The sequence below is a fragment of the Electrona antarctica genome (assembly GCF_951216825.1).
Source record: "Electrona antarctica genome assembly, chromosome: 14".
NCBI lineage: Eukaryota > Metazoa > Chordata > Actinopteri > Myctophiformes > Myctophidae > Electrona > Electrona antarctica.
Window position 1 is genome coordinate 45,513,590 of NC_136795.1, and position 23,074 is coordinate 45,536,663.

General features: G+C 45.2%; 1 protein-coding gene across 1 annotated transcript in view; it reads left to right on the plus strand.

Annotated features, from left to right (window-relative positions):
* samd14 (sterile alpha motif domain containing 14) overlaps nt 1-23,074 on the plus strand; it is a gene marked incomplete at its 3' end in the record, with an annotated part of 30,096 nt that overhangs the window by 479 nt on the left and 6,543 nt on the right. Inside the window, exons 2-7 of the mRNA XM_079521373.1 lie at nt 10,812-10,963; nt 12,059-12,181; nt 13,485-13,671; nt 18,507-18,606; nt 18,795-18,863; nt 19,841-20,009. Of these exons, the coding sequence (XP_079377499.1) occupies nt 10,812-10,963; nt 12,059-12,181; nt 13,485-13,671; nt 18,507-18,606; nt 18,795-18,863; nt 19,841-20,009 (800 nt within the window). The remainder of the gene's footprint in view (nt 1-10,811; nt 10,964-12,058; nt 12,182-13,484; nt 13,672-18,506; nt 18,607-18,794; nt 18,864-19,840; nt 20,010-23,074) is intronic.

The following is a 23,074-nucleotide window of genomic DNA, read 5'->3' on the forward strand; positions in this document are numbered from 1 at the left end:
TGCGTGTGTGTGTGCGTGCATGTGTTTGTTTGTGAGTATATGTTTTTGAGTATGTGTGTGCGTGGGCATGTGTGCAATGCACTTGTCCACTTGGCCAGTGTTGGCATTTGGCAACCACTTTGACAATGCACAAATTGACAATGTGGTTGCCATGTTTGAATCGGCCTGTATTAGGAACAAGTAATAGGCTATGTTTTGTAACTATACCACATATTTTCATAGTTTTATAACAGAAGCCCAAGGGCAAGTATGAATGTCATCAAGTCACAGGTTCTTCGAAAAAAATAAACATATAACATCAGATTTTACACAAGAGTACAGCCTTCAGTGGTCAAATATAGTCAGTTACATATAAGGAATAGGTTAGACGGCTCTTAAGTATCAGTGACTCAGAGGTAAACAAACATATAAATCTCAGAGATCATAGGGCAAGACATGATGAAAAGACTATGTTGTTCCGCAAAACATGCCCCTTCAAGACAAAAGAAAAACATTTTCTCCCCTTCAAGTCCCGCAATTTAGTAAAGCCAATTCCCCAATTCCCCCAGCCTCTCTACAAGTACCCCATCTTCTGCTAACCCCCACAATCAGTCATTGGGAGGGTGAAGAAAGCCTCGGGTCATCTTCTTTCCACCTGGCAGTGACGGGGCTCACTATAGGGGGGCGTAACGCACGTGGAGGTATACACGCTACCCCTCACCTCCCCCTTCCCCCCCTGAACAGGCTATACCACATATTTTAATATGGAAACAACGAGGTGAAGTGTGTTTTAACATAATATGTATTACATTTACTAGACGTATCTTTGTTTTAACAGTTGCTTGACATTGATTTAATACACTCTAACTCCACAAGTTTAAATACTGCTACTTTCAATTAGCAGTATATGATATATGATATGTTTTTATAAATTATGTTCCCATCTATTTATAAATAGTCTCTGTACGTACATGTGTACGTCTGTAATCCACATAACTCGTGGGGGTGCCTATAGCTGGAAAGGGGTGCCTATAGCTGGAAATGCCCGAAATGTTGTGCACAAATGTAAAGGGGCGGGCGGCGGAGGCTCAGGGGTAGAGTGGCCGGATGGTAACTGCAAGGTTGCCTGTTCGAACCCGGGCTCCCCCAGAGTTAGCGTCGAAGTGTCCTTGAGCAAGACACTGAACCCCAAATTGCTCCTGATGTGCAGGCTGGTGCCTCGCATGGTTTCCGCCGCCATCGGTGCATGCATGTGTGTGTGAATGGGTGAATGTAATGCACAATCTATGTGAAGCACCTTGGATAAAGGCGCTATATAAATGCACCATTTACCATTTAAAGCAGTGCATTACGCTAACCAAATAGCGTGCTCTCTTTCATTGGTTGCCAAAGGGGCCAATCAGAGGCCACACAATGGTTGCCAATTTACTCAATCTGGTTGCTGAGGGAAACTGGGCAACCATTACTATCCATTACTGTCTGGCACACACACACACACACACACACACCACGCACGCACGCACGCACGCACGCACGCACGCACGCACGCACGCACGCACGCACGCACGCACGCACGCACACACACACACACACACACACACACACACACACACACACACACACACACACACACACACACACACACACACACACACACACACACACACACACACACACAAACTCCTCTCCTCTCGTCTCCTCTAATGCCACTTTAACCACCTTGTGCTTGGTGTTTTGTGGCACATTGAATTGCCTTGTTGTTGAACTGTTCTGTACAAATAAACTCGCCTATCCTCCTATCCTCTCTGCTGTATTGCTTCATCATGTCTCTCTGCTAAGGACCTTTACCTCGGGGTGCTCGGGGGGGGGGGGGGGGGGGGGGGGCTGGGGGGGGGTACATGAGAGAGGGATTACAGCATCATTCTTTTCCACTTCCCTCTACTTACTTCTGTCCTTCTATATACTCATTCGTATACCATGTATTTATTTATTTTCTTCCCTGAATATTCTTAATCTGCAGTCATGCCTTATTCTCTCTTCCAGTAACCCTTAAGGGTTGTATTATAGATGCTGTATTATGCATTCTAATAGTTAGTATCAGGTCTTCCTATCGCCTCACAGCCCCAAGCATGCAGACTCCTTCCAGACTGCTCCCCCCCCCCCCCCCGGAACCAATAGAACGATCTCTCTCTCTCTCTCTCTCTCTCTCTCTCTCTCTCTCCGTCCCAACCCCCACACTGCTCATATAATGTAATGCAATAAAATGTAATGCCTTCCCTCCACCCACCATGATGTGGTGTTTGTTCTCTCATATCCTGCCCACACCTCTGTCTGTCTGTCTGTCTGTCTGTCTGTCTGTCTGTCTGTCTGTCTGTCTGTCTGTCTGTCTGTCTGTCAAAAAAATTCTCTTCTCTTCTCTTCTCTTCTCTTCTCTTCTCTTCTCTTCTCTTCTCTTCTCTTCTCTTCTCTTCTCTTCTCTTCTCTTCTCTTCTCTTCTCTTCTCTTCTCTTCCCTGGGGAACTACTGAGAGGTTTTGCTGCCCTATGTCTGCTCTGCTGTGGGGGTGGAGTGTGTGTGTGTGTGTGTGTGTGTGTGTGTGTGTGTGTGTGTGTGTGTGTGTGTGTGTGTGTGTGTGTGTGTGTGTGTGTGTGTGTGTGTGTCGCCTTGTGAATGTCTGTATGTGCGCTCGACCTTGCTTGTGTGTATGCGTCTGCGTAAGTGTACGTGTGTGCCTCTGCACACAGACTTGAGTGCGTGCGTGCGTGCGTGCGTGCGTGCGTGCGTGCGTGCGTGCGTGCGTGCGTGCGTGCGTGCGTGCGTGCGTGCGTGCGTGCAGGGGGGTAATGGTCAACATGTTCAATATTTGATGGTTCTATGTGGTGTGAGTGGGAGGATGATGATCATTGGGCTGAGGAGGAACAGGAACTTCTGCTGAGTTCACACAAACTGACGTCAAATCACCTCAGAGTCCCTCTGCGGTGTGCACACATCGGTGCGGTGTGCACACATCGGTGCGGTGTGCACACATTATTACACCTTTGCAACAATGTGTTTGTTTATTATCATACCACCTTGTTTTCATTCACTGGGGGATATTGTTTCATTTATACATATTTTATTATGAACGGTTTTAAATGCTTCCGTCACACGGAAGCTGAACGGAACCCTGGAAATGTTTACACAAACAAGGAACTCGTCACGGTCCATAACTCTGAGAGTGTACAAAATGTTGGGTTCCATTTGTACGCTCTGAGTTACACATCCGCACAGCAGGGCCATATGGAACCCACTTAAAGACACTTTGAGACCCAGTGTTTCCAGTGAACCATAGCATGCACAATATAGCACAATATAGCACAGTATAGCAGCACCCTGACTCTGTTTGACCAGAATAGAACAGAGCCTTCATTAGTATCAGCGCCGGTAACACCTGTGAAGGAAGTATAGGGAAGGGGCCCAAGTTCTTTCCAAAATGGCGTGTGTGCATACATAGCCCATTAAGTTGCAGCCATTCAGTCAAATGTGGGACAGTTTTAAAGGTACTCCGGTCCCTGAAATACTTCTACAACCGTCCCACATTAGGCACATAAATATTATTGCTGTCCCACTTTTTGAACCAAAAGGAAATCTGCTATAATTCACTATATTATAGGCTAATATTGTTTTGATGAACAAACAAATGCTGTTAAAAACTAGCAGCATTGTGTTTTTTCATACACAGCGCTGGTTGATGACATATCAGCAACAACGTGACTACAGTACATAACGTGACTATACGTACCAGGTGACGTTATATGAAATACGAGTCACACACTGGCCAGACTGAGTAGCCAAGTGACAAAGCAAATCACAGAACGCCAGCGAATCAGGCTGGAAACCAGGCTATCTCTACTGCTCTACTAAACGTATAGATACCTCATTGCAGCCGCTACAGTTTGTTGGAGCCATGTGTCAAGGTCACATGGGGGGACGGGGGAGCCTTTGCACACAGCGCACTAAACCGCCCAACTGTAAATCACGGCAACTGGCCAATCACAGGCTATAGCGCGTCCTCGCTGAATGATAAAATCTAGCTGCTGCAATATGATGATATGATTTCCCCTCCACGTTATAGGGCGCCCGCGCCGTGACATACTGTACATCCCCACAATCCAACATGGCTATTTGGGCTCCATCTTCGTCACCGCTAAACCCCTTATCCCTAGACTTCTTTGCATTTTTTTTTTTACTATCAGTCTACAAGCTCACAACGTGTCAATGTAGATTGGCTAGTTGAACTATTCAAAAATGTTTTTCAAAATAGTAAAAAAAAATCACACCCGTGTGAACTGAGTGGTGTAAGGTCTTATATAGACTGATCAGCTGTGGTCTGACGTAATGTCTGACGTAATGAAATCACACCCATGTGAACTGGGTGACCATAGCAACCATGCTCATTTTTTGGTACGAAAAGACACGTAAACTAACAAAGCTGAAATCACACCCGTGTGAACTGGGTGACCATAGCAACCATGCTCATTGTTTTTGGTACGGACAGACACGTAAACTAACAAAGCCAGTTGTAGGAGTGGTTTACACCACTCAAAAAAAGGTAAAGAAGTTTAGGGATAAGGGGTTTAGCGGTGACGAAAATGGAGCCCATTCATGTCTACAGTATGTCTCTATATATCATGGACATTTGATCATGTATGTTTATGACATGACCTCACCGCCTGTGTTAACCCCTATAGTTTTATTGCCATTCATTCGTTTGAGCAAGACCTACAAGTGAACCACTGGAGGTTAGATGTCCCACATTACGACAATTCACCTCATGTGACTTATTGCACTGACAAAGGCGGCTTTTGCTGCAACTCATGTCAGTCATGATGGTCGCATCATCACAAAACGTCTTTATGAGATTTTAGATTGTCTATTTTCACTATTTGGTATCACAGGCTCAAACAGCTGGTGGATGGAAATGACGCTCGCGCGCGGCTGCAACTTGACGCGTCGGCAAAGCGTGAATCTGGTTTGTGTCTGAGCATAGGCATATGGCTGAGGCATGGTAACACCCACGTGCCTGTGATTGGTCTACTGACACTGCCCGCCTTGACTGTCCTCCGAGACGCGAGGTTACTCCGTGGCGAGATTGAGAAATACATAGGCTACAAGAGAATGACAGCTTGGCACGCGCGACGGAATGCAGCCTTGTAACTTACTTGTAAGTTTTATTTTTTGTAGAAGAGGCAAACTAATATTGTTTATGCCGTTTGCTTTGATTGAATAATTGATTGAACGCGTATGTTGTACTATGATTTGATTTGGGTGCAGTGTTCTAAATAAAGTGTTAGTGTTGATTATCATGTATTAATCTAATTATAGTAAACTAATACTATTACAGAATCTTTATCCTTTTTAGTGTAATAGTATTAGTTACAGATGAAGGGAAAATAGACCTTTTTATAGTACAATAATGTTTCAAGTTTTCACAAATTACACAATAATCAACACAAACACTTTATTTTAGAACACACCCAAATCAAATCATATTATGGCGTGCATGTTCAATCAATTATTCCATCAAAGCAAACGGCATAAACGATATTAGTTTGCCTCTTCTGGTGATGATGATTGATTCTTTATTTAAGTGTCATGCTTCCGAAGAAGCCCAGCCCATATGGACTTACAGGACACTTTTTACAGTTTACATAAACAATTACAATAAACCGACATGACGGTTTGCAAACAATGATCAAGTGAATACCAAACTGACACTCCAGATCCTTACGAGGCAGATTACATAATATACAACATAAAATAAAATACCATAAAATAAAATACACCATTAAATACACCATTAAGTTCTATAAAAATAATACCCGAGGCTGGGTTGGCGAAAGGGCCTTTCTGTGTGGAGTTTGCATGTTCTCCCCGTGTCCCCTATAGGGTAGGTACCCTCACAAAAAACATGCAGTAATCCTGGTCTCTAAACTGCCTCCCCCTGGCCAGCCGGGGCGCCTGATGGAGGGGAAAGGAACTGGTTGGAATAACGTGTTCCTTCCACGCGCTACATCCAACAAGGGAAACTCCCCCCTGTCAGGTGTAAAGGAGCAACTTGGACACTCAGGCATGAAGGAAGCATGAGTTCAAGTCCGTTGCTCTCCCCATGTCCCCCATATATGGGGACTAGGTTGGCGGAGGGTGTGTAGAGCCCAGGATCACATTAGATAATTGACACAGGGGTGAAAATGGGTTACAAAATTGTGGGATAATAAAAAAAAAAAAAAAAAAATCTATAAAAATAAAACTTACAAGTTAGCGTTCTCTTGTATCATACTACCATACTACTTGTATTATTTCCCACCACCCCTCGCATCAGACTATCCAGCATATCCACCTCAAAGGACAGTCAAGACGGGCAGTGTCGGTATAGGCCAATCACAGGCAGGCGGGGCGTTACCATGCCTATATGCTCGGACGCAAACGTAATTCACAAATCGGCAAAAAAAACGGAGACGCTTTGCCGACGCGTCAAGTTGCAGCCACACGCGAGCTTCATTTACTGTACATCCACCAGCTGTTTAAAAACATGGAAGAGACGCCTGCTCTATATAAGCTGCAATCTTGCATCTTCGTGACGCTACTGTCTGGAAGTACTGAGAGAGAGAGAGAGAGAGAGAGGACCCTCAAACTGACATTTGGCCATGCACGGACGCCCATCTGAAATCTGTTTGACCCCAATGAAAGATTCATTTTTTGAAAATAGCAGATATAGCTCAGAAGGTGTCCAGTACACGTGCAATGTGACCTTGTATAGATAAATAGCTGATCAGTGATACATACACTATAGGTATAGGGTTAAAAGTGGTTCAACAGATTTTGCTGTCGAACACCCCCGGGGAACCCCCCAAGGACCCTCCCAGGACGCCACTTTGAGAAGCACTGACGTATAGACAGCAGTTATCAGACATCCTGTCTGTCTGTCCAGAGTGTTCCGATAGAGGAGGTCAGGCTGTCTGTCTGTCTGTCCAGAGTGTTCCGATAGAGGTCAGGCTGTCTGTCTGTCTGTCCAGAGTGTTCCGATAGAGGAGGTCAGGCTGTCTGTCTGTCTGTCCAGAGTGTTCCGATAGAGGTCAGGCTGTCTGTCTGTCTGTCCAGAGTGTTCCGATAGAGGAGGTCAGGCTGTCGGAGACAATCATGGTGTGAGTACGTCTTAATACATGATGCACAGCGCTCCATTTCTTTCCATTTAACCCATTTTGGGCGGGAACCCCTTTCGGTGTTTTAAGCATTATGTTATGCTTTAAAGCTATTGAAAAATAGCAGATCTACGAGTTCATAGCGCGGCACTCGGTGCCGCGCTATGAACTCGTAGGTCTGCTATTTTTTGACAAATCGTGAAAATGTGGTACAGATCTTTGAATACATATTCTTTCAGAGTGAACGTTTTTAAATAAAATCTGGGCGGTTCTTGACATGACAAAGGTTGAGTATACCGCTGACATAGAAACGAAGGTTTTTCAGAAAACTTTTAGGATTTAGAAGACATTTTTTTAAGAATCGTCCTCAGGTCTAAATGGGTTAAGAAGCAGGACAGTAGAAGGACACCCTTATTACTGTCCCCCCCTCTGAGATATCAAGGTTGCATGTGATGTCAGCCACCTGATTATACACATTATACAGTACAAGCATATACAAATTGACACTCCATGCCCTCAATTTTGTACAAATAACAACAAAACAAACAACACTGAAACGGTGCTTCTTGACGAGGGGAATTATGACAAGACAGAAGAACATGATGGGAGAATACATCCTAAAACACTAATGAACAGGACCTCGTCACCAGAGAGAGAGAGAGAGAGGGGGGGGGGCACGACGACGACAGTGTTCCTATGCAGTACAGGACATCATGTCAACACTCATTAATCACTACCTCCATCTCCATTATGTCAGCTCAGTGGCCTTGTGGTTAGAGTGTCTGCCCTGAAACTGGGGGGTCGGGGTTCAATCCCCGGCCGGGTCATACCAAAGACCAAATGGGACCCAATGCCTCCCTGCTTGACACTCAGCATCAATGGGTTGGATTGGGGTGTCAAATCTACTAATCAAATGATTCCCGAGCGCGGCACGGCTGCAGCTCACCGCTCCTTGGGTGCGGCTCACCGCTCCAAGAGATGGGTCAAATGCGGAGAACAAATTTCACTGCGGTAACGTGTGTGACAAATCGTATGACTTTTGACTTTGTCTCCATGGGGTATATGTGGCATCGTTGCCTGAGCTATAGCACATTAGATATGTAGCCCAGCTACTGAACACCAGATGCTAGCACAGCTACTGAACACCTATAGGGCTGTATTTTGAGTGTCTTAAGGTCTACCAGGTCTTATTACTTAACTTAAGACCTGGAGGCGTGGCCAATGCTGTTTTAGCTATTTTGAGTGGCCAAACAGCATTGGCCACACCTCCAGGTCTTAAGTTAAGTCATAAGACCTGGTACTTAAGACACTCAAAATACAGCCCAAAATCTCTCAAGAACAGATTCTGAGCTATATACGCTATACTGAAACTGTCGGCATGGGGTATTCAGAACGTGTAGAAGAGAAGATTTGTACGGCTCTAGCAGAGAGTCTCAACCCGTTTAATTTCAAGGACCACCCAGTTTGACATGCATTAACTGGGTGGCCATTTAATGGCATTTCTACCTCTGAGACCAATTTATATTGTAAAATCAACGTTATTTTAACTCTGAGAGTGTACAAATGGACACGTTAGGGTCCATTTGGTTCCATTTGTACACTCTCTGAGTTACAGACCTATAAGGGTCCATTTGGTTCCAAACATATATCATTTAGCTGGGGACCCCCTGGAACTCCCTCAGGTACCCCTGGGGGTCCCCGGACCACACTTTGGAAACCACTGGTTTAGAGAGACACACGCGTGAGACGGTGAGGTTGCCGGCTCAGACTATTCCCCTGTGATGAGGAGAAGCTGGACGGCCGGAGGTCTGCATCATGCTCCCAGAGCCATGGAAACAGAGAGGGGTGACCGTTTCATTCACTCCACTCCACTCCACTCCAGTCTAGTCCAGTCCACTTTTCTTACATGCAGTGACCTGACGGATCGTGCAGGGCCTCTCTCAATATAGTTCCTGGAAGTTCAGCAGCAAAAAGCGCAGAGTATACCATCTGCGATGCACTATTCAAATGTTAAGACACTTAAAGAATCAGATTGTACTCCAGTATATTCTGAATTAGTGTAACAATATTAGCTCTACTTGAATCGCGTGACGACGATCATGCATGCTTCCTTAGATATGTGACTGTCTTTGCACACAGTTGTGTGTGTCTGTGTGTGTCTGTGTGTCTGTGTGTGTGTGTATTCGTGTGTGTGTGTGTGTGTGTGTGTGTCTGTGTGTATGTGTGTGTGTGTGTGTGTGTGTGTGTGTGTGTGTGTGTGTGTGTGTATTCGCATATGTGTGTGTGTAGTGTACGCGTGCGTGCATTTGTGTGTGTGTGTGTGTGCGCGTGTGTGTGTGTGTGTATGGTGCACATGTGTCAGCATTACATGTATCATGTGCCCCAGCTGTCAGTTTAACAGCTTCCTGCATGAATCAAGTGTGTGTGTGTGCGTGCGTGCGTGCGTGCGTGCGTGCGTGAGGAGGGTGTGAACCAGAGGGGGTGGGGGGGGGGGGGTTGGTTGGGTGTGTGCGTGTTTGAAACTGCTTATGGTTCTTGTTCCTGGTCTCACTCTTCTCATCCATCCATCTCTATTTTTTGCTGACACCTGCCACCTGTCAAATTAGAGAGAGAGAGAGAGAGAGAGAGAGAGAGAGAGAGAGAGAGAGAGAGAGAGAGAGAGAGAGAGAGAGCATTAAAACGTGTAATGGTACTGCAGCTGAAACCCAAGGAGCGTTGGTCATCTTTGCTTCCATTTGCCTTGTCTTGTATTCTTCATTCGTTTGATAGTCAACAAGCGTTACATTTTGTCCATTATCATCCACTATATCTATCACTATCAGCTGCATGGTCTCTTGAGTCTTGCCAAGACTCCACCGAACGTGTGCTCGCGTCCGTATATCAGCAACCATCAATACTGTGAAGACAGGGTCATCATGGGGTCAGGGGTCATCCCCCACAATGCCTTTCGGCCTTGGCCTCCAGGGACGGCGAGATTCATGGTTATTTATCTGGAGCGTTTGGGGCGTTCAGACCAGGGGGGGGGGGGGTTCAGACAAAGGTGGAGGAATTACAGAGTGATTAGATAGAAAATTGAAGGTTGCGCGCACACGCACGCACGCACGCACGCACGCACACACGCACGCACGCACGCACTAACCACCCCAATCAAACAACAGGATATGTGAAAGGGCAATCTGTGATTGGTCAGTGGCCTGACCAGTGGAATGCCCCTGTCACACGGACAATTGATTGAACTCTAACAGTATGTCAGGGGATGGGAGGGGAGGGGAGGGCTGGGGGGGAGGGGTTGCAGGTGGCAGGAATGGAGAGAATGTGGATGGAAGGAGGTAATTGATGGAGAGAAAAGGACAATGGAGTTCACGGGGTCACAGACAATCAACAGAGGTTCTCTTCTCTCTTCTTCTTCTTCTTCTTCTTCTCTTTTCTCTTCATGTTTAATTAAATTTTCTTCTCTCTCTATGATCGTCTTGCAGACCTGAACGACTTGACTCTGTGATCGTCTTGCAGACCTGAACGACTTGTACTCTGTGATCGTCTTGCAGACCTGAACATACTTGACTCTGTGATCGTCCAACAGACCTGAACGACTTGTACTCTGTGATCGTCTTGCAGACCTGAACATACTTGTACTCTGTGATCGTCTTGCAGACCTGAACGAGGCCATCCCAGAGACGGAGCTGCTGGACAACAGCATCCAGAAGGGCCGGCTGTCCATCAAGACCCGCAAGCAGCGGCCCTCGCGCTCCCGCTACCGCGACAGCGTGAGCTCCACCGAGGGAGACGACAGCCTGGAGAGGAAGGTGAGCCCACTTTGTTATTATGATAATGATACTATGAAACCCGAAGGCCCCAGTGAGGCTCTCCAACGTTGAGGCGCTCGGCCCTAGTGGTAAGAGGAGGGACTGCAGGCGGACCCGTGGATTCATGACGGGGAAACCCCGTGCAGCTGGGCTTTAACGTTGAACGCTCGGTTGCACTTCCGCATTTGCCAACCAAAATTTGGTTGGCAAATGCGGAAGTAGACGGTCCGTCCGGGTGCTTCAAAACGCCACTGAGCAACTTCCACTGACATGAATAGCGGGGGAGCGGGGCTATCGCGCCGGTACTCTATGTATGAAACCAGCAGACATTTGTATGTATGTGCACACCGCAAATATGTCCGGGCAGAACGAACAACTCAGAACACAATAGTTCCGCCTTAGAGAATTTTGGTTCCTATACCTAAACTACTGCACTGAAACTGTTATAGCGGACCCCCGCAGATAATAATAATCAGCTGTTTTGAGCTTGTAGATCGGCTATTTTTACTATATTCTAATTGAAATCTTGAATTATTTTTTTGGATTCATGATTCATTTAGACTGCAGTATAATTAAAGTGGGTCATGTTTGCATGTTGTGGAATTGTAACAGCTGAAACCAATATTATATCAGTATTCTGACATTAACCTGAGGGCCACATTAAGTGAAGGTGGGGGCCGCATGTGGACCCCCTGGGCCGCCAGTTGCCCACCCCTGACCTACTGCATACAGTGTCTCCACGTCTGGCTCAAGCCAGGACCACTTCGGCACGCATGCCGAGAGGTGCAGGGGTCGAACTGGCAACCCTCCCCATGACTCTTCTTCCTTTCTGAGCCATTGCCACCCCATATTTGGAGTCCCTCCTCCAACGTCGGGCCTTCGGAAACAAACATTACCAGGCGCCCCTCACGTCAAACGAGTGTGATTTTATTCGTTATGTCTTCAGTGAACCCAAACATTGCAAGTCCAGTTTGTTCTAACTTGTGTACATTGATGTGTGTGTGTGTGTGTGTGTGTGTGTGTGTGTGTGTGTGTGTGTGTGTGTGTGTGTGTGTGTGTGTGTGTGTGTGTGTGTGTGTGTGCGCGTCTCAGTACCAGGACAGTCCTCTACATTCGGCGCGCTCTCCGCTCCAGTCCGCAACGAGAGGCTCCTCCCCTTCGCCTGATTTGCTGCTGTCTAATTCGCGAAGCCCCGCCTTCTCCTTTGACACTTCCCTGGTGAGACCAAAGAAAGGGAGAAACAGTGAAAGTCCAAACGGAGGAAAGATACGAAAAGCTACAAATAACAAACTAATAGGCTCTATGCATACACGGCACGCCATTTTGGAAAGAACCTGGGCCACTTCCCTACTTCCTTCACAGGTGTTACCGATGATAATAATTAAGCTCTGTTCCATTCTGGTCAAACAGAGTCAGGGTGTTGTTATTGATGATATGCACACGGCTGCCATCTTGCCAGCAAGGCAGCAAGGTGCTAACTAGGTGCAACTTCCCATAGACAGCCCATTCATCCAAACAGAACAGTCCTATATAATTGTATCAAATCTACTAATCAAATGATTCCCGAGTGCGGCACGGCTGCAGCTCACCGCTCCTTGGCTGCGGCTCACTGCTCCAAGAGATGGGTCAAATGCGGAGAACAAATTTCACCGCGGTAACGTGTGTGACAAATCGTATGACTTTGACTTTGACTTTGTATTAAATAACATCAAAATCACCAACATTGCAGCTGTACGGAAAGCTTGAATTATCATCTTTCTATCTGCAATGTGTTTGTTTAATATAAATGTAGACATGTTATGAGCTACTCCCTGTCAAGAAATTCCTTGCAGATGAGTGCTGGAATTTGGAAGTGCTCGTTGACTATCACTCAACAGCCCATGTGTACCACCTGTTTTGAATTTGCACATAATGCAGGAGGCAGCAGGGGGTTGCTTTACTGATAACGAGTGCTTCCAAACTGGCAAACTCTGACACTTAGAAAAATAATAAATAATCATCTGCAAGGCATTTCTTGACAGGAAGTATAGCTCATAACATGTCTACTTTACGGTGGATTTTTATGAAACAAACACTTTGCAGATAGTAAGAAAATATTTCAAGCTTTTCGTACAGCTGCAATCTTGGTGAGTTTGACGTTATTTAATACAATTAAATAGAGACTAACAGACTTTTCTGTTTGGATGAATGAACGATTTTTCAAAAATAGCAGACCTACAAGCTCGTGGCGCGCTATGAGCTTGTAGATCTGCTATTTTTCAATAGCTAAAGTATAACATAATGCTTAGTTAAAACACTAAAAGGGGTTCCCGTCCAGAATGGGTTAAATTATTTTTTATAACACGATTTTGTAACCCATTTCCTTTTCACCCAGTGTCAATTATCTAATCTGGAACAGAGCCTTAATAATTAGTATCATCGGTAACACCTGTGAAGGACGTAGGGAAGCGGCCCGGAAGTAGGAAGAGTTATGCTGCGTGCATATCACCCATTCATTTCGCTTCCTTGTCTTCATCTGCAGGTGCGTCGCTCGCCAGAGGATGGAGGCACGTCATTGGCTGCCCCGCCGCGGGGGCGGTACCGCCAGCTGACCAATACCACGTCTCAGGAGGCCCTGGTCACGCCTCCCAGCTCTCCCTCCAAGTCCTGCCCCTCCTCTGACTCCTCCCCCGTTTACATGAGGAGGAACAGGAGGCCCGACAGTGAAGGTGCACGCACGCATGCACGCACGCACGCTCGCACGCACGCACACACGCACAAAAAACATTAGTGCTCACTCAGCCTCACCACAGCCACGATGAGAGACGTTTTTACTAGTTGTACAAAAGGTAGAACAGCAGCTTTAAGATACTCATTGTTAACATGATTGTGCTGTTTTGTGTTTGGTTAGTTCTCCAAGTCCTTCTTCTTGAATTAATTAGCCCTTCGCTAAGTCCCTCCCCAACCCGTCCTTGTCCAATAGGCACGTTGGCAGCGAGGAGACAGGACAAGCTGTCCTTCTCCCCCATAGAGATGCATTTTAAATGACGGGATTTGTCCATATAAATAATCCATCATTTCAGTATAGAAAGAGCATCAAAATGTCTTCTAAATCTAGTCAACCAGGCCTGCAGTAGGCTATGCACTGGACAAATTTGCACGACATTATTTAAATAAACTAGAAATACGAGGAAATGACAGAGGGAGAAATCAACTTTTTACGACCACCCGAGTTTTCATGTTGCACGGTAAGACTACGGTCATTAGTATTATTGCCATCACCTGGGGGGGTCAGACTCAGTCGTGTAACGACATATAAGCTGTGTATATGTTCAACAACACAGTCATGCAAAAATAACATTTAGAGCTGTGAGGTGGCGAAAGCTTGACCTGCATAGCAACAGTTGCCTGATGGCCAAAAAGTCTAATATCTCCCCCGAATCACAGGGATATCCCTTTTTGGCTTAGTGGTTAAGATGTTGGCTTTCCACCCGGGTGTTACACCCCCCTGGCTATATTATATGCAGTTCCGTAGCCATTACTTTAGTACTTGGAGGTCAGTCTATGATGTCAGTGCTGTAGCACTATACTGTACAATGTACATTGATTGACATGACACGGGTATTGTTTGAGAACCGCTGATCCGAGCGCCTTCACACCGTGCACTGCACTCCCTCAGGTCCTCGGCGATAGACACACAAGTTCCCGAGATACGCGATGATGGACTGATACACACTCGCGGACATGCACGCTGGGGCGACGCGTCAGTGGCTCAGGAGGTAGAGCGGCCGCATTGGCACCCAGTTCGATCCGGGCTCCCCTAGAGTTAGTGTCAAAGTTCCTTGAGCGAGACTCCGAAGAACCCCTAATTGCTCCCGATGAGCAGGTTTGTGCATGCCTTGCATGGTCGGGGTGTGAATGGGTGAATGTATCATTTTTTGGTTGGGCAGAGTATATAGCAGAAGGCCTTTTCTTTACTATACGGAGTTGACTGAGAGAGTGATGAAGCCCGGGCTGGGAGCGTATATAGGCTAATAGCCACACTGTTTACATTACATGTAAGTGGATAAATAACTAAGGCAGCCATCCCAGGGTGGATTTTTAAATGAAAACATACCAGTGTACAAGCTCTGTGTGCATAGATAATGAAGAACACTGTGTACAGAGTGGTGCGTGCGTGCGTGCGTGGGTGCGTGCGAGGTTTTACAAGCCGTTATGCATCTCAGGTCTCTCAGTGTAGACAGCCCTACAGCAAACCCATGAAACGAGCTGACACATGCATATATACAGAACATCCCCGTAATCCCTGTATTCCCGTACATAGCCTAATGCTGGAGGAAATTGAGCATGATGCCCCATGCAGCCTCTCCTCAGGACCTTGTTGTTGTACAGCAGAACCACCGAGAGCTGCCGGCAACACCGCCTGGTAATGGGAACCACCGCACTGCCTGAGTGCTATAGCGAGGGTGGTGGTGGTGTGTGTGTGTGTGTGTGTGTGTGTGTGTGTGTGTGTGTGTGTCTGTGCTGTGGATGGTATAGAGCAGAGGTGCCCACACTTTTTTGACTTGAGAGCCACTTTCAAAATGACCAGCTCAATGAGATCTACCCACCAAAAATGTTTTGATCCCATTGCTGACGTTTGTTTAAAAATGTACCTGAGGGGCCTTGGAATAGTTACATACAGTATGACATGAGACAAGCACACTTGGAATGGGAAATAGAGGGACATTTTTAATTGGTAGGGTTTTTTTGTATTATAACTTTGTAATGCTACTGACGTTTGTGTACAACACTCTAGAAAACAAAGTATTGCATTGTGGGTTTGAGCTGACAGGCCCTTATAGATGTCAGTCAATCAAGTCACCTTAATTCAAGTGGCACATGCAAAACAGTTTTTTTTATATTTAAATTAAATATATTTGTAGAACCATGCCATGTGGTCTAACTGCACAGCCTTTGTGATCTACTGGTAGATCACAATCTACCTTTTGGGCACCCTGGGTATAGCGCGTCGCAGTCCCGCCCCCTACCAGGGCCCAGGAAATGATTCCCCGTTCATTTTCCTCATAGACATTTCAAAAAGTATTTATTTAAAGACCTTTTAAAAGCCTCGTACAAAGCCAACTCGAGTTGTGACAAATCATGACAACAAACACAATTTTTCGGGCTGAACAAATAATTAGAAAGAAGAATAAAACGGCAGGTTACAACACTTTTTTTGTTGTTAAAAGGTCTTAAAAGGTCTTTAAATAAATACTTTTTGAAATGTTAAAAGGTCTTTAAATAAATACTTTTTGAAATGTTAAAAGGTCTTAAAAGGTCTTTAAATAAATACTTTTTGATACTTTTTGTCTATGGGAAAAATGCATTGGGAATCATTTCCTGGGCCTGGCGTCGTCATGATGGGGGCGGGACTGCGACGCTCTATACTGCCTCCAGGAGATATATAATGGGCTCCATTTTCGTCACCGTAAATCCCTTATCCCTAAACTTCTTTGCCTTTTTTTTTTTTTTTTTTTTTTACTATTTTGCAAAAACCTTTTGAATAGTTCTACTATAGCCAATCTACATTGGCGAAAATGGAGCCCTATAGTATGTATATGGACGCCAAGTGGGTGCATAGCCAAGGTTAAGAGGATCATCACCAGCCCAGCGACAATCTGTTCTCGCTGCCTGCCACCATATTAAGGCAGCAGGCGATACCGCAGTATCAAATGCCCAACAAACAGACTGAGGGACGGTTCCCACACGGGGTGCACACGCAGATCCGACACACCAAAGGTCCGAAGCGCGTCCCACACAGCAGCCATGATTCTACAAAAAAAACATGTTTCAGTGTCACTGGTTCTCAAACATTTTCATGTCAAAAATATATGTATTTGGCCACCGTCCCCCCATCTGAAAACATGTTGTTCCAGGGACCCTCCTAGTAGCAAAGATTTGAGTTAAAAACGTTGAAAGAATATATATTCAAAGATTTGCGCCACATTTTCACAATTTTTCAAAAATAGCAAACCTGCCGCGCTATGAGCTTGTAGATCTGCTATTTTTCAATAGCTAAAGTAATGCTTAAAACACCAAAAGGGGTTCCCGCCCAGAATTGGTTAAACGTTTCCATTGAATTGGTACTTCATATATGACATTTCTATGACCATACATTTTATTCATATTTGATATTTGCTATACTATCCCATATGTCTTTTATTTGCACGAGAGACAGATGAACGGATATTTGTTACTTTGTTAGTTTGAAACTGTTACTCTTAATGTAAGAATGTAAATGTAACTGCAATTTGTGGGACGCTTGCCTCCCCAAATTATTCCACCCATTCTTTTATACATGTTGTAAATGTGTGACGTGAGGATAATGCGGATTTTATTTGATTAGATCTCTGCCAGGAGGCATGCCATCACAATAGCGATGTTTATTCTTTTTTTACACAACTAATGATTCATTGTGATACTGATTGCTGATAGAATGTCATTAAGTGGTGCAACCTCCTGGGTGGGTGTCTGGGTATGAGCACGAAAACAGCATGGTTGTTTTTCACCACCTGTGCGCAACCTAACACACACACACACAAACACACACGCACATATTAACTTTATATATGGTGATTTCGGGTGTGCCAGTACAGTACAGTGACAGTACAGTACAGTACAGTGGAGGGTACAGTAGAGGGACCCCCACGCGGTAACTCTGTCATTTCTCAACCGTTTCGGACGCAGGGCGGCTCGCCGGAATCGGGCCGGCACCCTGGGTGCGTTCCTGTGGGTCTGGACCCCCCCCCCCCCCCGGGGACCCCCACACGGAGTTGCACCACTTACTTCACACGGGTGTGATTTTTTTCACTCTCTTTTGATTATAAATCCTCCCTGACTAGTACTAGTGTAAGATGCATCCTGAAAATAACAAATACATCTTGCTCATAGGTTAATTCAATAACTGAGAAGCATATTTTTTTTTACATTTTCTCATTATCTCTCAGATTTATATAGCACTATTGTAAGTACCCAAAGTCGCTTTATAGTGTATATCAACGAGTACAACACGAAAACATTCTATTGTATATATATTTTTCATAATCGGCTAAATCAATGCGGCTACATTTATACCTACAGTAGTACAGTATAACCATGTCATATCATCTCTACTTTCTGCCTCCTTCTGTCTGTTTTTCTCTGCTTTGCCAATTGCCAGCACTCTAAACACTTCAAAAGTGTTAAATAATTACTTGATTCATTTGTTATGCATATAAACACTTTACATTACAAAATACCCCTTGAATAACTATACATACTGCAGTGGTGACATTTATTTTAATCGTTTTTTAGAATACAGCCAGTCTAATTTTCAGAGATAGTGCCGTACCATTTTAGAGATAGATATGATCCCAAAGGAAATTCCAGAAGAGAGATCAAATTAGGATTTTTGGAAAACATTTAAGCCTATAATGACACAATAGGGAAGCCACTGTAAAAGTGGTTAACATGTGTGTCTCTCTGTGTGTGTGTGTACGTGTGTGTGCGCGTGTGCGTGTGTGTGTGCATGTGTGTGTTATAGTGCTAGTATCAGACAACAGCCGTGACACCAGTCCAGCAGACCCCAGTAGTCCCACTGTTATCTTTGATAAGAAGACCAAGAGACGATTCCTGGATCTGGGGTGAGGCTTGCATTCAGGCACTTGTATACGCACGCACGCACGCACGCACGCACGCACGCACGCACGCACGCACGCACCTTCCATTGTTCAGATATGTTGTCATTGTTGAACATTATTGAATGTTGACCTTGAACATTCTGTTCATCTTTGTTATCTCTATCCATCTCCATCCTATATCTCATTCATAGGGTGACTCTCAGGCGTTCTTATGTTCGTGTGAGGAAGGACAAATCCAACAGGCTGTCTATGGGCAGCAGGTGAGTACAGAATCACTCTCTCTCTCCTCTATGATTATTGATATTTCAAATAGATAGAACACTCATGTTGCTAATAGACGAGACACAACCCACATGGACCTATTTTCTTTTTTTCCTTTTTAAATATTGAAAATAGCCGACCTGCAACACGTTGCACTGCAAAACGTTGTGAATTTGTAGATCTGCTATTTTCACTATTATTTGCAAGACACGTTGTGCGACTAAGTATGAATTAAATAAGACTAAAGTGGAAACTTTAAAGTTACCACAAGTCCACACGAAGTCCACACCCACAACACCAGAGGGAGTTCAACAAACCATGTACAACCCAGATTCGGCACACACAAGGGACTAAATTAATTTTCGCTCCTATGCCACCAAAATGTGGAACGCCCTACCAACAGTCGTTAAGACATGTGAATACCATGACTCCTTAAACAAAAACGCTCTCAAAGGGCACCTACGGACGGCTGCAATTCGAAACTGGCCCCCGTAAAATCTGAACCGAGCATGGAGTTTGGAAGCGCTCGTTGGAAATCACTCAACGGTCCTGCGTATACCGCGTTGTTTCTAAATTGCACATAATGCAGCCAGGAGCCAGCAGGATGGTGTGTAATTGAAAACGAGCGCTTCCAAACTCTAACACTTAGAAAAATAATCACCTGCACGGTGATTATTGTTATTTTTATGTATTGTAAGTAGCTCATAACATGTTTATTGTGGATTTTTTTTCTGAAACAAAAACTTTGCAGAAAGAAGACCCAGCGCACATTCAAGCTTTGCGTATATACACCATTCCGTTTGGATGTATATGGGCTGTCATGGCCAGGCAGCTAGTTTTTCAGTAAAACGTTTCCACATAACTTTTGGGTATGATGATGATGTCACGCACATAGCATCTGTTCAATATGTGACATACAGTGTTTTGTGTGTGTGTGTGCGTGCGTGCATGCGTGCGTGCGTGTGTGTGGTCTCAGGGAGCCGTCAGAGAGCCCGTCCCGCTCATCCGGCTCCTTCGTCCCGTTCTCCTGGTTCACTGAGGGCCGAGGAGGCTCCATCTCCTCCTCTGGAACTCCTCCCTGCTCCCCCAAAGCACCTCCTTCTGTGCACGCCTCCTCCTCCAGCCCCCGCAAGTCACACTCACAGGTACGACATACAGTACCATGCAGGAGCGCATGCCGTGTGTGTATACATACGGTCCAGCGTTGTTTTTGGCAGCACGTTTAGATTTTGGTTTTAGTCATAGTCTCTTGAATAGTTTTCATTTAGTTTTAGTCACATTTTAGTCACCTGGAATGTTTTAGTCTAGTTTTAGTCGACTAAATATCATACATTTTAGTCGACTAAATCATACAGTTGATTTAGTCGGCTAAAATGTATTTTGGCAGGCCTTGATGCCATGATTTTATGCTTGCTGAAAACAGCTGATCTACAAGCTCACAATGCGTCGCGCTGCGACGTGTTGTGAGCTTGTAGATCGGCTGCAGTTTTCAGCATGCAACCAAGTGTAAAATTACTTATATTGGATCTCTTGTCCACTAGTCCCTTCCTAACATTTTAGTCTAGTTGACGAAAAAGCATCTTCCAAAACGAGATGCTTGCTGAAGTCAGAAATGAGTACAGAACATCGGCGTTTTGGGTCGAAACCCGTGAGAGCCGTAGATTAGTCGTAAACAAGGAAGTGAACGGCAGTGCGCATGCGCGAAACAGGTCTATAGGATCGCTGAAGAAGGAAAAAATAATAATAATAATTGAATTACAGCGATCTCGTTTGATATCAGGACCTAAAGATGTGTATACAACGTCCAAGGCCCCCCCACGGTTTGGTTAGAAAAGACGTGTATATACCGGAGAATTCCGGTCCATCGCCTTTCTTACCGTAATGTGATGTTATCATATCCAACGACCATGCAGTGGTATAGAGGTCAAAATAATAATAATCTAAACGACATCCAGAGCGGACCGCAGCTCAGAGCATGCGTGCTGCAGGCGTCTTAGGCCTGCGGCCATGAGGTTTACGTTGTTAAAATAACTGATCTACAGTATACATCGCTGTGTGTGTGTGTGTGTGTGCGTGCGTGCGTGCGTGCGTGCGTGCGTGCGTGCGTGCGTGCGTGCGTGCGTGCGTGCGTGCGTGCGTGCGGAATAAAGAGCATCATTCTCCTCCTGTTCTCCATCTCTTCTTGTTTTTATCGACTCTCTCCATCCTTCTCCCTGTCGGGTTGCTTCTCATCTGTTGCTGGCTAATTTGGTCACCTGTCCCTTACACGCATGCGCACGCACGCACACACGCACGCGCACACGCACACGCACACACACACTTACACAGCTGATTCAGCAACAGCCATAGCCTATTATTGAGCTGAGGCTACATTAGACAGAGTGGGAAGCAGTGTTTTTTGAGTGGTGCAACCACTCCAAGGAACAGCAATGTCTGTGTTCAACCGTGTGTTCATGTTTGTGTGTGTTCAACCGTGTGTTCATGTTTGTGTGTGTTCAACCGTGTGTTCATGTTTGTGTGTGTTCAACCGTGTGTTCATGCATGTGTGTGTTCAACCGTGTGTTCATGTTTGTGTGTGTTCAACCGTGTGTTCATGTTTGTGTGTGTTCAACCGTGTGTTCATGCATGTGTGTGTTCAACCGTGTGTTCATGTTTGTGTGTGTTTAACCGTGTGTTCATGTTTGTGTGTTCAACCGTGTGTTCATGTTTGTGTGTTCAACCGTGTGTTCATGTTTGTGTGTTCAACCGTGTGTTCATGTTTGTGTGTGTTTAACCGTGTGTTCATGTTTGTGTGTTCAACCGTGTGTTCATGTTTGTGTGTTCAACCGTGTGTTCATGTTTGTGTGTTCAACCGTGTGTTCATGTTTGTGTGTTCAACCGTGTGTTCATGTTTGTGTGTGTTCAACCGTGTGTTCATGTTTGTGTGTGTTCAACCGTGTGTTCATGTTTGTGTGTGTTCAACCGTGTGTTCATGCATGTGTGTGTTCAACAGTGTGTTCATGTTTGTGTGTGTTCAACCGTGTGTTCATGCATGTGTGTGTTCAACAGTGTGTTCATGTTTGTGTGTGTTCAACCGTGTGTTCATGCATGTGTGTGTTCAACAGTGTGTTCATGTTTGTGTGTGTTCAACCGTGTGTTCATGTTTGTGTGTGTTCAACCGTGTGTTCATGTTTGTGTGTGTTCAACCGTGTGTTCATGTTTGTGTGTGTTCAACCGTGTGTTCATGTTTGTGTGTGTTCAACCGTGTGTTCATGTTTGTGTGTGTTCAACCGTGTGTTCATGTTTGTGTGTGTTCAACCGTGTGTTCATGTTTGTGTGTGACCAGTACCAATGAGTACCAAAAGTGGCGCTGTTGTGCCAGAAACAGAGAGAGAGAGATAGTGCTGCACTGTTGCCTGCTAATGAGAGAGAGGGGGGGGGGGGAATTGCACCACTCAGTTCACACGGGTGTGATTTTACTTTATTTACATGGCATCAACTGTAATTGTGGATAAATAACATTAGCATTGCTTTAGAATTTCTGAATGAATGCCATGACACAGTTATGCTCAGAAGAGCATAACTGTGCATACTTGCTTACTTTGGTGAGTCCACACAACCTTTCTAGTGCACACCCTTAACCCATTTCGACCGAGACCGATTCTACAGTCTTCTAAATCATGACAGTGTTCTGAAAAACCTATGTTTCTATGTCAGTGGTTCTCAAACTATTTCATGGCGGCACTCGGTGCCGCGCTATGAGCTTGTAGATCTGCTATTTTTCAACAGCTAAAGTATAACATGTATTTATACTCCAGTTTTAGGTGAATAGGTAATTGCCTAATTGCCTTCGGTGTATGAATGTGTGTGTGTGTGTGTGTGTGTGTGTGTGTGTGTGTGTGTGTGTGTGTGTGTGTGTGTGTGTGTGTGTGTGTGTGTGTGTGTGTGTGTGTGTGTGTGTGTGAATGGGTGAATGTAATGCTATCTATGCCAAGCGCTATATGAATGCACTATTTACCATTTAATGCCTCACTGTCCCCACCCCCCCCCCCCCCCCCCCCCTCCCAGCACTCACCATGACCATCTGAGCAGCCATCAGCTGGGTGAAGCTGAAACCTGTGAGATTTAATAGTAATACAAAAAATCACACCCGTGTGAACTGAGTGGTGTAAGGTATTATATAGCCTGATTAGCTGTGTTCTGATGTAATGTCTGACGTAATGAAATCAGC